Here is a 16,058-nt window from a genome sequence, read left to right as displayed (position 1 = left end):
ACTACTCACCAGCAAGAAGTTCTTCTAATTTGAAAGAACAGAGCCGTCGGCTACTTAAATGAGTTTGGTTGGCTCTGATCATCTGCCTGTCAACTGGTTAAATCCTTGAACACATTTAATTTGAAATAAAACATGACACGTTTAGCAGAACCTCATGTGGGTGTCTTTTGCACATAACGGAAGGCGGCGTTGGATATTTACCTCCAGATAAAAAGTTGCCGTCTTCAGTTTCCCCCTTCTTAAAAATCCCCCTCCTAACTAGAACCAAAAGAACCAATTGAACTTAACACGGGGAATTTGCCCAGCTGTTGCCGTCAGAGGATATAAATCTGATGAGCAAACCGATTTAGCGGTTCCCTGAATCGGACATGCAGAGAAAATGCAAATGTGTTCTTGTGGTGCTCTCTTCTGTCCTTTTAAACACAAATCCAACGAGTGCACAAAATTTTCCCGGCTGCCACCGTGACAGCCGAGTTGGCGGAGCGAGGGGGGAGAGAAAGGGGAGGGGGATTAGTTGAGACAAGGAAAGTGCCGCCTCCGAAAGCCTATGGTGGCTGGGTATTTGTGTCCGACTGAGCTGGTGTCGCGTCTAACGAGGGCTGCGAAAAAGGACTCCCATCCTCCCTCCCTCAACTGCTCGTCATTCGCTTCACAGGCCTGGCCTACATCTGCGAGGGGCTGAAGGAGCAGCGGAAAGGCCTCGTCACCCTGGTGCTGTGGAACAACCAGCTGACTCACACCGGCATGGCTTACATGGGGATGACGCTGGTGAGTCACAGGCAGCCTTGCTGCCCCGGGGCCTCGTTCTCTGGCTCGGGAGCCACAGGCCAGTCGGAGCTCCAGCCTGACCCTTTTCTGTGGGAGCTTTGTTGGGCAACATGCTGGCCCTCTCTGCCCAGCTGATCAGTTATCTGGGGTTTGCGCCCTGGGGCCTCCTGAGTGCAACATGGCAGCTCTGCCACTGAGCTTTATCCTCCCCCTCCCATGTTAGGGGTGGAAACATCTGGCCTGGTGCAGTCTGGGGGGGGGGGCAGGGAGTCACCAAAGCACACTGCGAGCTGGAAAGCCCAGAAGCAGCTGCGCTTGCTGCTTCTCTCTCTCTCCTACCCATCCAGCCCAACTTGAAAACAGAACCTCCTTTTTCTCCTTCCCGGTATTGAAAACAACAGACTGCTACCAAAAACCATTATAAATCTACGGCTGCTGCTGCCGCCATCTTTAGAATACAGGCGGTGACCATTCTAGGGGCGTCCAATTGACACACGGGTCCTTTTGCACCCAGAAAAAGGCAGGGTGAGAACGGGACCCCCTTGCGAAATGTTCGCTGCCTGTACTGCGTTCAGCTGTCCCATCTAGAAAAAAAGGGTAATGGAACGCAGGAAGTTGCCTTAGAATCATAGAATTGTAGAGTTGGAAGGGACCACCAGGGTCATCTAGTCCAGCCCCCTGCAATGCTGGAATCTTTTGCCCAACATGGTGCTCGAACCCACAGCCCTGAGGTTTAGAGTCTGAGCTCTACCGATGGAGCTATCCCAAGGAGGCTATCCCTTAGATTGAGTCAGGCCATGGGTTCTCCCTGCTGCCTGCGCTGACCAGCTGTGCCTCTCCAGGGTTTCAGGCAGGAAGTCCTTTCCAGGCTTACATGGAGATGCCAGGGATTGAATTTGGGACTGTCTGCATGCAAGGCTGGTGCTCTATCACAGAGCTGCAGCCTTCGCAGAATAGGTGCTGAACAGGACAACTAAAATGGCTTGGGGGCTCAAGGATTTTCCTCCAAAGAACAGCTAATGTTTGCTTTTAGCTGCAAGTGTGTGGAGAGAACGTTTTGTCCCTTTCTCAACACCTGGTGAATTGGATTCCCTGAAGTTAAGAGACAGAAAATATTTCATACAACTCTCTTGTATGTTGGACCTGCTTTGGGTTTCAGTGGGGCTGCCTTCTACCCTCCTCACAGCTGTGGATTTGGGAGTAGGGAGGAAGGATGAGGTCCCTGCTGGATAGAGGTTAAACTGCAGCCAGTTGCCAGTTCTCTTACAAAACACGGGGTTTATTTCCCACTTGGGTGGCCAGAATCCTGCACAGAGAGCCTTGCAAAATCTCGGGCCATGTGAGCACCGGCAGACCTGAGGACAGAGTGACTCAAAACCCAGATTGTGGAAAGCCCTTCCCACAGAGGTGTGTTTGGCCCCCAAACTTGTATGTGGGTTTTTAAAACTACTTATTTTGGGCTGTGCCTTCTAGAAATAAGGCCTTCATTGTTAGAACAGACGTTCATCTTAAAAGAGCTCTGTATGTATGCAGCAATTCTGTATGGTGGTTCTCATTTGTTGTCCGTGCTGCTGCCATTATCAATTAAAAAAACTGTTGTGTGAATTGTGTCTTTAGACCATAGGCCCAGTTCACGGGTGAGGCTAAGTGAAACCATGACCTTGTGTGAACAGGTGAGCATGTGGGTTTCTGGACAGGCAGTTGCAGCCTCTTCGGTCCTCTGTTTGATTCTGTTGCTGGGAGCTAAGCCGTTGTTTGTCTTAGCGTGTCTTTCAAAGCTCGACTCATTGTTCGTCTCACTCCAGACAGACCACAAGGTCCTTACCAAGGTGTGTTTCTAGATTTACAGTTCATGGTTTGCCTGAAGGAGACAAAGCATGAGCTCAGGTTCAGACAACATGCTAATCCTCAAACCGTGGCGTAGCTCGCAGTAGTCACAGGACCAGAGGAGGGACAAAGCAACTGCAGTCTCCTCTCCGGGAGCTCGCAGACTCACCGGACTGGGCTGATCCCTGGTTTGGGTCAGTGTTGTCTGCAAATTGAGCTGCCTTGAAGTGGACTAAGCCCCCAGAGGCAGTCAGTAAACAAGCAACAAACCAACATTCCCTGTTTGCATCTCCAGCCTCACACCCAGAGCCTGGAGACCCTGAATCTGGGACACAACCCCATCGGCAATGAAGGTGTCCGCAACTTGAAGAACGGGCTCATCAGCAACCGCTCGGTGCTGAGGTTGGGCTTGGCGTCGACCAAGCTGACGTGTGAGGGTAAGCCAGGCCACACAGCCTCCCCGGGTGCTCAGGCGGCTCTCTTGTCTTTTCCGAGGGCAGAGCAGCCGCCACAGGCTCGGCCCCTGCCTTCGCATGGACTCACTGGCTGTGTCTCTTGGTGCCCAGGCGCTGTGGCAGTGGCGGAATTCATCGCGGAGAGTCCCCGGCTACTTCGGCTGGACCTTCGGGAGAACGAAATCAAGACCGGAGGGTTGATGGCCTTGTCTTTAGCCCTGAAAGTCAATCACTCGCTGCTCAGGCTGGACCTCGACAGGGAGCCCAAAAAGGAATCGGTGAGTCTGTGCTGTGCTTCTGTTGCAGACGGAAGGAAGCGGCTGCGAAAGCCGAAACCCTCTTGAGATGGCCTAGTTTGATTTTCTGCTCATGTTAGGCACGGAGGGAGTGCTTGAACCACCAAGGATGCCCCTGGAGCCTTCAGTCCCCACCTAGCCCATAGAATTGTAGAGTTGGAAGGGATCCCAGGGGTCATCTAGTCCAACCCCTGCAATGTAAGAATCTCAACTGAAGCATCCATGACAGGTGGCCATCCAACCTCTGCTTTAAAACCTCCAAGGAAGGAGTCTTCCGAGGGAGTCCGTTCCACTCTCAAACAGCTTTTACTGTCAAAAAGTTTTTTCCTGATGTTTAGTGGGAATCTCCTTTCTTGTAACTTGAATCAATTGGTTCAAGTCCTCCCCTCTGGAGTGGGAGAAAACAGTCTTGCTCCCTCTTCCATGTGACGGCCCTTGAGATATTTGAAGATGGCTGTCATGTCTCCTCTCAGTCTCCTCTTTCCCACGCTACACATACCCAATTCCCACAACCGCTCCTCATAAGGAACTGTCTGCCCCATGCCACTCTTCCAGACCCTTGATCATCTTGGTTGCCCTCCTCTGCGCACATTCCAGCTTGTCAGCATCCTTCTTAAATGGCCAGAACTCGTCTTTTAGGCGGTTGTGGGTCAAGGCTCTCAGCCTTGCACGAAATGGGATGATTTTGTGTACACCACCCTGAGTCCCACTAAGACAGGTTGGGATAGAAACATCAAAGTAGAAGCAAGAAGGGTCTTTTGAAAAAGTGGGGAAGGGGTTTGGCTGGGAGCAGGAGATGGTATGAAGGTGGACCCAGGGTATTTTATAAAGGGCGGAAGCCACGGACCGTAGCATTTACTCAGCAGTGTACTCTGCATGGAAACAGAATGGCGTAGCCATGTGCTTTCCTGGTCCCTCACGACCAAACACATAAACACTTTTGACGTCTACAGGTGTTTAAATAGCTGCTTGGGAGCTTGTGGCAAATGCCTTTGTGTGGGCAGCTCTCTCCTGTTCCCAGCAATGTATATTTCCAGGCCCCTCAAGCTCAAACTTGGGAGCGGCATCCCTCGCCGACAACACACTGCTGTTGCCGCTGACCTGCCTTTATTTGAAATGCCGCGTTGTAAAAGCTTTCTGTAACACGATTCCGCCCGCCAGGGAGCAAAAGCCTTTGTCCAAGCCACTCGATACCCTCCGTCTCACGTTTCCGTCTCTATAGGTCGGTTCTGCTGGCGTAGCTTTGGCTCCGCACGTGGCGCGTGCCAGCACAGCCAGCCAGGTAACCCTGCTGCCTCCGATAAACCTTCCACTCCGGAAAAATAGAGGCCCAGTGCCTGGCACAGAGACAGGTGTGCTGTAGGCAGGTAGAAAAACTCCAGTTGTGTCAGGCATTTGGCTTCTCTTTGTCCCTTCCCACTTGTGGAAGGCCTTCCCCGTGTGGAAGAGCTGTGGCGCAGTGGCAGAGCGCATGATTTGCACACAGAGGAGTCCAGTTGCAGCCTCCAGCCTCTCCCATGTAGAGATGGGAGAGACTCCGCCTGGAACGCTGGCGAGAGCTGTTGCCAGTCAGTGCGGGCGATACTGATCTAGGTACACCAGTAGCCAGACCAGCTTCCTGTGGCCTGTCATGGTACTGTCAGGCAAGGGCTATCTGGAGTAAGTAATTGGCTCTTTAATGTCAAAAGTACACTTGCAAGTTAGGAAACTGCAGATCTGTCAGTCCGACGTCTCTCAGCTACTCCCAGGTATGCACTCGATGAGGCAGTTGTAGCCATAGAGAGGCCCACGAGAGATGCACCCCCACATTGAAACTTGCTGCAGGGAGAAAAGGGGCACATCAGCAAAATCAGGAAGAATTTTCTGGTAGTAAGCGCTTTCCGACTGTGGAACGGACTCTCCTTCATTGGTGGTTTTCATGCAGAGGTTGGATGGCCATCTGTTGTGGATGTTTTAGTTGAGATTCCTGCGTTGAGGAGGGTTGGACTACAGGACCTTCAGGATCCCTTCCAATTCTACAATGTATGATGTTTGATGAGCGTTTCTCCTCCCCCTGTATTGCCCATGAAGGTCCATACTTTGCAAGGCTTCTGCGTGTATAATTTGTCCGGAGCCACAGTGGTCTTTTGATCCCCTCCAGCATAAAAGCTCTCTGATTCCTTCCAACCCACGCAGCATCTGAGCTCAAGCAGGCAAGGCCGAACTCATCAAAACGCCCACCTTCAGGCTCTGTGCCAGCTTCCCTTACAACGGTGGTTGGGACCCTCAGACTCTTGGGCCCCAAGCCTTTCTGTCTGCCCCATGCCACTCTCCCTCTACCACACACAACCCTCCCAGCCTATCCCCTAGTGCCCCCATTTCCTTTCCTCCTGGGATGTTGTGCCTAAGCTGGAAAATGTCCTTGAGCTCTGACAATACTTGCTTGCATGGAAGATGGAGAGGAGGTGCATGAATATGTGGGGAAACTAACCTGGCATTGAAAGATAAAATTTACATTCCTTGCCTTGCCAACTTTGCCCCCCCCCCCCCAAAAAAAAGTTGTCCAGGAGGCTATGGGGGCCTTTTCAGCTCAGGCTGAAAAATGTTTTGCCTACCCCAGCTTTACAATAAATGGCGCCCCTGTGCCTTTCGGCTGCTGTGCCGCTCACCCACCCGCCTTTCTCCCTTTTGCAGGTGAAGAGCTTTATCGAGACGCAGAAGGCCCTCTTGACGGAGATCCAGAATGGCTGCAAGCGCAACTTTGTCCTTGCCAAAGAGAAGGAGGAGAAGGAGCAGCAGCTCCAGCAGTCCGCCTCCATGCCCGAAATCACCATCACGGAGCCCCTCGAGGAGGGGCCGGTGGAGGACGAGGGGCAGAACGGCGACATGGCGCCCACGCCGGAAGAGGGGGAGGAAATCAGGGAGGCGCCGCCCTCCCAGGAGAATGGGGAGGCCGACAAGAGAGCTGGTGGCGACGACGAGTCCTCAGACTCCGATTCGGACACAGACGAAGAAGAGGATGAGAAGCTGGTGATGAAGGCTCTCCCGCCGTCGCCTCAGAAGCTCAGCAGCCCTGATCACGCGGGCGACTTGCCCAAGCCACCTCCCCCCCCAAAGACCAGCGGTGTCCTTAGCCCCGAAAGCAGGGTGCTGCCCCCCTTGAACACTACGGAAGAAATAAAATGTGAATCTCGATTGGGAGTCACCAGTGCGCCTCCAGCCCAGGCCAGCTCTCCCGGAAACGAGAGGAGGATCGCGGTCTCCAGCCCTGGGCGAGGCCACAAAATATTTGTCGTTACGCGGGTGGAGAGCCTGCCGGAGAAGGCAGCGCCAGGGGGCGCCGATACGCGGCAAGAGGGGAGCCCTCTTCCTCCACAGGCTTCTCCGCCAAAGCCCAGCGACCCTCCAGCCCCGCAGGCTCAGCCGGCAAAGACTGAATGCTCAGACGGACAAGCGACTGAGGCTGTTCCCAAGAGGGCGGCTGGCTCAGAAACCTCTCCCTCCACACCAAGCCCTGTTTTGGGGGCAGAAAAGATGAACTCTGGGCCGTGTGAGAGCGCTGTTCACAGCTCTCTGCTGCCCAACGGACTAAGGATGGAGTTTGTTCATGCACTACCAGATGCTCCCTCAGGGCATGATGGGAAAATGGCCAGTTGCTCTGTAGAACATGGTAAGCACATAGAGAGAGAGAGCGCACACTTTGCATTCTGGGAGAGGCGTTTATATAGGGTATCAGACAGGCTCCACCCCACTCTTATTGTGTCAAGGAATGAAAACCGGGGGGGGGGGGAGCTGGGGGTGGGGCTCAGCCATATGGAGTCTTGCCTCCTAAAAGGCAGGTGACTACGGATTTCACAGGGATTTTGAACGCAGAAGCAAAGGCCAGGTTTAGACACTCCTTGGGAGCAGGGCGAGGACCTGGCTGACTCTCTGCCTTTCCACTCTGCGTTCCAGAGCTAAACTGTTCCAAGAACGAGAAGGAGCTGGAGGAGTTACTTTTGGAAGCAAGCCTAGAGATGGGGCAGGAGCCAATGTGACGCTTTAGGTAAGGGAGTTGCGTGTCAAAATGGGCAGAGGGAATATGCTGTCTGCTAAAAGAGGGGGCTCCAGGAAGGAAAACTGGGGGCGGGCAGGGCAGGAGCTCTTCCTCCCTGCATTGCTGCACCAGCAGAATGTCACCGAGAAAGCATTAATCCTGAACACACTTATGCAGGAATCAGGTCCCGCTGAGTTGAGTGAGATTTTCACTTGCTAAGTAAGTAAGCTTTGGCACAGATTTTCCCAAGGTTGGGTTTTTATGGACTACAACTCCCATCATCCCTAGCTGGCAGGACTAGTGGTCAGGGACGATGGGAATTGTAGTCCAAAAAAAGCTGCAGACCCAAGTTTGGGAAACACTGCTTTAGCAGAATCTGGTGACTGACCTGAGCATTTTGAAAATTCAAGCTTGGTGTGCCTATCTAGTCAAGCTTCTCAATCTCATGGAGTTAGAAACAAATCTGGGTGGTGTTCAGGTAAATATATTTACCTAAGATGTAGATATTATATATATTTACCCAAAACGTATATAATATAGCACAGCAAGAGGAGGAGGGAACTGTTTGTGAGGGCTGAGAATGGGGAGGGCTGGATATTTGAGCTATTGTTAAGAGTAGTGGTATTTCTAGACGGGGATAACCCGAAATACATGCTTATTATTCAATATCTTGCTGGATGGGGAAGCAGAAGCAGTCAGCGCGGTGCTAACATCCCGGGACAAATTGAAGGGAGAAAGTTAAGAATGGAAGGGGGCTGAAGAGAATTGTAATGAAATTTTCTTTAAGGGTTTCAAACCTCCCCCCCCCCCCTCCTTTCAAGGCAGCTACATTGAAAATTTAGCACTGTGCCATTTTCATGAGTTGGTAAGAAGCCGGTGATTTTATAATTAGATATGGGTCTATATCTGCTTGTGTTGCCCTCCCACTCTGGTCTCCCGGACATCTTTCTTGCTTCCCTCCCCACCTTCTCCTTTTCTCTCTCTTTCAGTTCTGGGCCATTCCGCATCCAATGGGGTCTCTTTGGGGAAGCGCCTGCCTAGCTTTACCTCCTCCCTTCACCACGTGATTCCGAAAACAACAGCACCACCGCCCCCCTGACTGCCACACAGAGGCAACGTGACAAGCGCCGCCCGTCCCGTTCCCCCGAACGGCATCCATTTCCAACTGTGACCATTTACCCCGCCGCCACCCTACCTTTTCTCATTCTCGAAGTCTTCCCTCTGATAAAAGATGTTCTGTTTGGAGGGGGGGGGGTCAGGATTCAGGAAACAGAAGAGCCGAGGAGACCTTGACCCAGGAGAAGAGGGCGAACTCTTGACATCTTTTGCTGCTTTGGTGTGTCTCCCTGGAACTCTTGCCGGGGGGGAACTCAACAATGTTTTTTTGTTTCGTTTTTTCCTTTTGCAAGGGGATGCCCCTTGCAAGTGATTTCACAAGACAGAGAGGCTGTTTTGCGGACTCGGATCGTTGGCGCCGCCTCTCTCCAGTCTAACTGGGAAACTTTCAAAGGAAAAGGGCGAACACTACAGATGAACAGGGCCCTGTGTGTTTTCTTTGTGTGTGTCGCGAGCGCCGCAGGTCCCAGTAGGTCCAGTTTTCCACAAATGCTTGGGAGAGGAGCAGGCCTCTCCTGGGTCCCGCTGGCTGAGAGCGCCGTAATGCTGTAGCTCCCTTGCCAAGCAAGACTATTGAGGCTGTTTAACCGGCAGCACAGACTACTATTTATTTTTATTTTCCAGTTTCTCTTTCCCCGCCCACCGCCCTCCCTTACTTGCGTCTCCTTGTTTGTTTGTCTTTTCTTCGGTGTCTGTTGAACAGAATGGGAACAGTTTTCCCTCCCGCCTTTTAACCTCCAACCACCTTAAAAAAAGGAAGAGGGTCTCTGCTTCCTCCCAATTTGCGGAGTGAACCAAATCGGGAAGCCACCAAGAAGCTGCTTTTCCCTGGTGAAGTTGTTTGAAGTAAGCTGAGAGAGAGAGAGAGAGAGAGAGAGAGAGAGAGAGCGCCCCACTGTGTGTGTGTGTGTGTGTGTGTGTGTGTGTGCGATGCCTTTTTGTGCATTGATGGGCAACCTTTGCCCACTGCCCACCAATAAGAGGACTGCCGTGGCTTCGACTGATCTGGGTTCTCCTGTCCTTCAGCAGAGAGAACAAGGCAAACTCCTTGCACCTCTCCTATCAAGATTTGTTCTTCTTCAAGCCATACCATGCCGGACTTTTGGACGATGGGGGTGATACTGTGTATGGCTTGACTGTTGAAGTAGCGAATATTTTAACTGACCGTAAAACTACATAAATGGCACGTTTATGAAGAGGGCAGGGTGGTTCTCTTCTCTCCCCCCCCCCCCCCGTTTTGTTCACCCCATGCGATAAAACTGACGTGAGAAACTTCTTAGGATGCTGCTGATTTTGGGGGTAGTTTTCATCTTTTATTGTTACTTTGTTCTTCAAAAAGTTGTAGGCTTTCCCACAGTTCCTGTGCGTACATCAGCTGTGGACAAGGACCCAGCTGCAGTGATAAGAGTGTTATCTTGCTATCACCAGGGCCTTTCGGGGTCCAAAATCACTACTTTTGCCGAAGGAGGTCGAATCCCTCACAGCAGCACCCCATATCCCACCCCCCGGAACTTCGATTTCCTTGAGAAAAGGGGGTAAACGCACCACCAGCTGAAACGCGAACTGCTCTCCCAAGTTTTGCTCCAGGGTTTGTGGGTCTCCTGGCCGGCCGTTCGGCGCCGAAAGGGGGGAGGAGGTGGGTTGCTGCAGAAAGCGTATTGCTAGAGGGTGGGTGGGGGTTGATTATTTTATTTCTCAGGGAAGGACTTTTTTGCAGCCAAAAAAATACCTGGGATTGCTGGGGGAAGCCGGTGGAGCCAACAGTGCAGTCCCTCCCCCTGCCCCCCTCCTCCGGTGGTGCGTTGAGACCCAGCGGAAGAGATCCCAAAGGCTATTACGGGAAGCTCCGCAAAGACCAGGTTCAAATGGCCTCAGAGATTAGCTCCGATAGGCAAGGTTTCTTCCAAAAGAGAAGCAGCTTGCCTGCCAAGATGGGAAACCAGGACTGATGCTTTCGTATGTCGCCAGTAGGACGAGAGGCGGGGCAACCAGCCGCCTTGCATGGGGAAGTCTGTGTTGTAGGACGACAGGTGTAAAAAACAAGCGGTCTAGGTGCAGCGGGAAGAATAGGCCCCCTCTTTGGGTCCTTAAATTCTTTTCTCACAAAATCCCACTGGGATCACTCGACTCTAACCCCGGTTTCTAGCAGGAAAGGAAGAAAAAGAAACACGCCTCTCTCCCCCTACGCGATGGACTACTTTCCTCCTGTTGACACGAAACGAAATCTCCGCAGGAGATTTGCGGTACTAACCACGAAACGGAAGCGAAAACGAAAAGGAATCTCTTTTTTGTATAGACTTAGCAGAGGAACCGTTTTCTCCGCTGCAACACCCTCTAAAAAATGTGGGGTGGGGGGAGGGTGGCAGCTGTTGGGTAGACATAGAACTTGATGCTTTTTACTTTATTATTATTTTTCTTAAGTGCAATAAAAATCTTATCAGGGAGCTTGAGAGGGCACTTTTGCTGCATGGAAATTCAGGCTGGAGAGGCAGGAGGGAGAAAAACAAAAACTTTGTGTGCCCACCCTCTGCTTGACCATGATTCTTTCTCTCTCTCTCTCTCTCTCTCACACACACACACAACCCGACACACAGACACACATGGAGTTTTTGCTGCGTTAACACTACATTTACAGAAAAGAAGATGGCGCCAGTTTGATTTTGTGTTCCTTTTCCTCCCTCCCCCATTTTTTTTTTTTTTTTTTTGGCTAAAAGTTTGTCCTTCCTTTCTGTTTCGTGTGTGTGTGGAGTTTTATTTTTGTTGAAACTGTCTTCTATTAAATGAAAAGCTGCATTCATCGCGTGGCTTCTCTCAGTCTCTTTGGGGGAAGGGGATCCAAAGCACAACCTGCGTTCTCGCCCCCTTGTCGCAGTCACATTTTGCCAGCCAAACGGACGCCAAATGAGCCGGTGTTGTGAATTGAAAAGTGTGCCGAGGCTGGCTTGGGTCTCTGCACAACATCCTCCTTATTTTGTATTGCCGTTGGGTGACAATGTGCTTTTACAGAGTGACGTAAGCAAAAAAAGAGTGAGGTCTGAACCCTCAAAATCTTCCAGCATAATTTATCAATGGGAGAGGAAGCAGAGGAAGGGAAAGGAATTGGGCATACTGAGATTTTATTTTGGTGTGGAACGAGAGGACTCTGCAGGTTAAACTGTGAGCTTCAGGGGAAACTTTGTTTTTTGTCTCTGGCTTTCCCAAAAGCTTGGAGCATTTTCATCGCCTGGCTGGACAACAGCTTTACCGGTTCTCCTCCCTCCACCCAACTGCGTTACGCATCCACATTCATCCTTGAACTTTTGCTTCCAAGCCTATCGGGCACTGCAGTTGTTTGGGGTTTTTTTTTGCTTGTTAGCGTTTGGTTGCTTCATGGGCAAATAGGTCTGAGAAGAGATTAGGGATTGGAGCAATGGGCCCTGACCCTTTGCAAAGGAATTGGTGCCTCTGAAGCTGGGGGCGCATTGTGCACTTACGCAGTTCCGAGGGAAGGAAGTAAAGGGGGGCAGGTGCTTGCTTGCCGGACGAGAGACGCCAGGAAAGCAGTTTGAGGAAGAGATCAGCAGGCAAGGTGTAGAGCTTTCCTACAGAAACCAACCTTCCCTTTCTAATAAAAGCAATAATCTACCGGACTAGCACCCTCTGGTGTGAGAAAGGTGGAACTGTCAGGAAGCCAAAGGAAAAGACGGCAGAGTGAATTCCTCGTGATTTAGTAATACTCATATGCAAGCTTAAGTTTTTTCTTATTTTAAACCCCTCTGAAACTTCTTCCTGCCATCAGAAAGGTGGGGTCTTGTTCACATGCCTATCTTTGATGCATATTTTAAAAATGCATTCTGAAATAAACAAGCCTGTTTGGTTTTTTGCTTTTTTTTGGTAAACCCTCCCCCCACAAAAAAGGAAAATATTGACACTGCCTGGATAGCTCAGTTGGTTAGAGTGGGGCGATGATAACGCCAGGGTTGCAGGTTCGATCCCCGTATGCCACAGCTGCATATTCCTGCATTGCAGGGGGTTGGACGAGGTGATCCTTGGGGTCCCAGCTCCACAATTATAGGGCCTAGAAAAATAGAGGGTGGTGCTGTGCGTTAAACCACAGAGCCTAGGGCTTGCCGATCAGAAGGTCGGCGGTTCGAATCCTTGCAACGGGGTGAACTCCCATTGCTCGGTCCTTCTGCCAACCTAGCAGTTCGAAAGCACACCAGTGCAAGTAGATAAGTAGGTACCGCTCTGGCGGGAAGGTAAACGGCGTTTCTGTGCGCTGCTTAGAAGCGGCTTAGTCATGCTGGCCACGTGACCCGGAAGCTGTACGCCGTCTCCCTCGGCCAGTAAAGCAAGATGAGTGCCGCAACCCCAGAGTCGGTCACGACTGGACCTAATGGTCAGGGCTCCCTTTACCTTTACTGCAGGAGTAAGGACTTAAAACATTGCTTAGCTGGAGCAGAGCAAGATTCACCAGCTCCAGCTATTCCGTGTCCAGGCAGATGCTCAGGAGCTCGGGGCATACAAGAAGAGTCCTGTATCTGGATCGCACCAAAGGCCCATATGGTCCAACGTCGTGTTCTCACAGTGACCAACCAAATGCCCCAATGGGAAGCAGGACCCGAGTGCCACAGTGCCCCACTCCGCAATTGCGATTCCTCCGCAACTGGCATTCAGAGGTGCACTTCCCTTGGAATACTGTTGGAGGCAGAGCATAGCCATCCTGGCTGGTAGCCATCGATAGCCTTTCCCTCCATGAATATGTCATAATCCTCTTTAAAGCGATCCAAATTGGAGGCCGTCACTACATCTTCCTGGAGCGAATTTCATCGTTTTAACCAAGTGCCGCATGAGAAAGTTCATTTGTTCGCCTGCCCCCAGCCTTCATGGAGCATGGGACAAACTTGTGGTTTGTTTGTTTTTTTTAAAAAAGATCCTATGCTGTCTTCTAGTTGACTTCTCGTGTGGCATCCATACCCTCCCCTGTGTTTTATTTATTCCCTCCAATTCTATGATTCGTCTCAGTGAAGATCCTCTCTTAAAGTCACATTAACTCTTGTCTGTGGGAAGCAACTCCAGCCTCCTGACGTGGCTAGTGTTTTCAGCTCCTGGATTTGGCCTAGACAGAGAGGACGGGGGCTTCAAGGGAGGGCTTGCTCATCGTCCCCCAAATCTGAGAAGGCATCAGAGGGGGGCACGAGGCAGGGGAGCAGCTTGGAAGATAGGAAGGCTATATCAGGTCATGTAGCTCTGTAGTATCCACACAGACTGGCAGCAGCTCTCCAAATTTCAGAGAGGAGTCTCTGCCAGCCGTGCTTAGAGAACCTGGGGATTGAACCTCGAACCTTCTGCATGCAAGGCAGCTGTTCTACCATTGAGCTGAGGCCCTTCCCCTCTCTCTTTTAGGGTTGGAAATTGGAGGCTCCCCCCACCCCCGTTACAACTGGAAACGCCTTTGGCCAAACATACGCTTGCAAGCTACCTTGAATTCCTGAGTGGCGGAGAGGTGGGATATGAAACAAGGTTCGATTCTTGCCAGTGTCCCATTGATGGATTGCTTTCTGGGTATCAAGGATGTCCCAGAGCACCAGTGAATCTTCTCTCTCTCTTTTGTAGATACCAAAACTGTCATTCCTGCACTTTGGTGGGAGGAGAGAATAATTTCTTCCTGTTGATTTTGGGAAAGCTCGCCCTTGGTTCTGAGCTAGTTTTATTTATTAAACAAGAAAAGGAAATCCCAGGGAATCTGTGTTCATGCATTTAACTATTTATACCATGTTCAGTTGAAATAAAGTTTCCCTTCTGACATAGGCTGGGCTTGTGCGTTTCCCTGTTTCTGCTATTATTATTTTCGGGGGGGGGGGGGTTAAGTTTGCACATATCAACAGCCTCGGATGGACAAACCCACTTTCCCAATCCCAGAGGTTTCTCTGGCAGAAAGGTTTCTTGATGTGGATCTTCAAGTAGACGATATTATTATTATTATTTATTTGGCAGAAGCAATCCCAGCACTGTACGCATTGGTAAGGTTTTTCTCCTGTGTTAGTTCTCCAGTGGGAATTCTGATGAAAGCTGGATCATCTTAGTTTGAGAAGTGTCCCACAGAAACACAGAGGCTTTGCTGGTGCAAGGAAGTGAAAGGGGAGACTCGCAAGACATAGTTTTGAACATTTTTTTTTTATTCAGCTTTGAGAAGGAACAGGAAACACAGAACACAATGTCCCTTTGTGTTGAGGACCTTAACATGCACATACTCATATATACTGACGCGCTCGCTCTCTCTCTCTCTCTCTCTCTCTCTCTCTCTCTCTCTCTCACTCACACACACACACAGGTTTCCAGCTTTCTGCCACAAGCTTGTCACTCTCTAGCCCCAGGACCAAAACACAAGGCCAGGGCAAAGCTCTTGGACAGGTGGAGCCATCTCAGCGGCTCCCATTGAATTCTGTGGGATAAATTAAACTAGCTACAATCTGGCTTGTGTGCAAAACTTGCTCTTGAATCCACATAGGTATTGTGTGTGGCAGGAAGAAGCACCATCGGCCCTCAGTAGCCTATGCATTTGCTTTCCTCCATATTACTGAATGGGTATCATTCCCTCTTTATCAACTTGCTGCTTGTTCTGCCTGAAGGGTGATCATTATTATTTACACTTTCACATATCATTATTATTTTTTATTACTTCTAATGAGGGAAAAGCAGGGGGAAGCCACCAGTGCAAACTGAGAATACAGTAACCACCAATACACCCATATTAATCTAAACGTGTCAACCGTAGAATTGTAGAGTTGGGAGCCCCAAGGCTCAATATCCATTGGGAGAAAGGGTTAACCCTCCTTCCCCAGAGCTGTGGCTCTGCTCCAAATCTCACTCCCGATGCTGCGAAGAAAATAAAACGATACGGAGAGCCGATGAGAGATTGCTCACATCCTGTCTAGTGTGGACAGTCGAAGCAGCATGATGAGTAAAATGGTGTGTGTGTATTGCAGGTTACTCCAGGGCAAAGAATCTACCTTGGGTTGATTCTTGGAGGTGCAGGGCTTTTGAGGTGAAAGAAAGCCTAGTTTTGCCCCTGGAGCTGGCTAACTTTGCTCTTGTGTTGAGGGGTAAGCCCAAGCCATGAATCTGAGGCAAGCTGGTGATATACCGTATTTTTTGCTCTATAAGACTCTTCCCCTCCTAAAAAGTAAGGGGAAATGTATGTGCATCTTATGGAGCGAATGCAGGCTGCACAGCTATCGCAGAAGCCAGAACAGCGCGAGGAATTGCTGCTTTCACTACGCAGCGATCCCTCTTGCTGTTCTGGCTTCTGAGATTCAGAATGTTTTTTTTCCGTTTTCCTCCTCCAAAAACTAGGTGCGTCTTGTGGTCTGGTGCATCTTATGGAGCGAAAAATACGGTAATTGGCCCTGTGGAACTGGCCGAGGTGCAAATTGCGGGAGACCCACCCACTTTCCCTCAAGGCAAAGTCGTCATTGACAACCCGAGTGCGGCTGTTTCCATATTTAGGTGCTACCTAAATTAAGTGAAGCTGCTGCACTTTTTTTGGCGCACTCATAACTCATTGGGTTGGGAGACGAGAAAAGCGAGATTTCGGCAGCA

The 16,058-nt window shown here is 50.6% G+C and overlaps 1 protein-coding gene across 2 annotated transcripts in view; it reads left to right on the top strand.

The window, feature by feature from the left end:
* The window catches only part of PPP1R37 (protein phosphatase 1 regulatory subunit 37), a 52,105-nt gene extending 40,830 nt beyond the window's left edge, over nt 1-11,275 (top strand). The window contains exons 8-13 of one of the 2 annotated variants that reach the window (XM_028742199.2): nt 656-768; nt 2,891-3,032; nt 3,162-3,328; nt 6,020-6,995; nt 7,280-7,370; nt 8,351-11,275. In XM_028742199.2, the coding sequence (XP_028598032.2) occupies nt 656-768; nt 2,891-3,032; nt 3,162-3,328; nt 6,020-6,995; nt 7,280-7,362 (1,481 nt within the window). In that variant the 3' untranslated portion in view covers nt 7,363-7,370; nt 8,351-11,275. The remainder of the gene's footprint in view (nt 1-655; nt 769-2,890; nt 3,033-3,161; nt 3,329-6,019; nt 6,996-7,279; nt 7,371-8,350) is intronic. The other variant, XM_077932255.1, reaches the window with a different exon arrangement.
* The last annotated feature ends 4,783 nt before the right edge of the window (nt 11,276-16,058 follow it).

Source organism: Podarcis muralis, chromosome 7, assembly GCF_964188315.1.
Source record: "Podarcis muralis chromosome 7, rPodMur119.hap1.1, whole genome shotgun sequence".
Classification (NCBI taxonomy): domain Eukaryota; kingdom Metazoa; phylum Chordata; class Lepidosauria; order Squamata; family Lacertidae; genus Podarcis; species Podarcis muralis.
The sequence above is the reverse complement of the archived record's forward strand: the minus strand, read 5'-3'. Positions and strand labels throughout refer to the sequence as shown.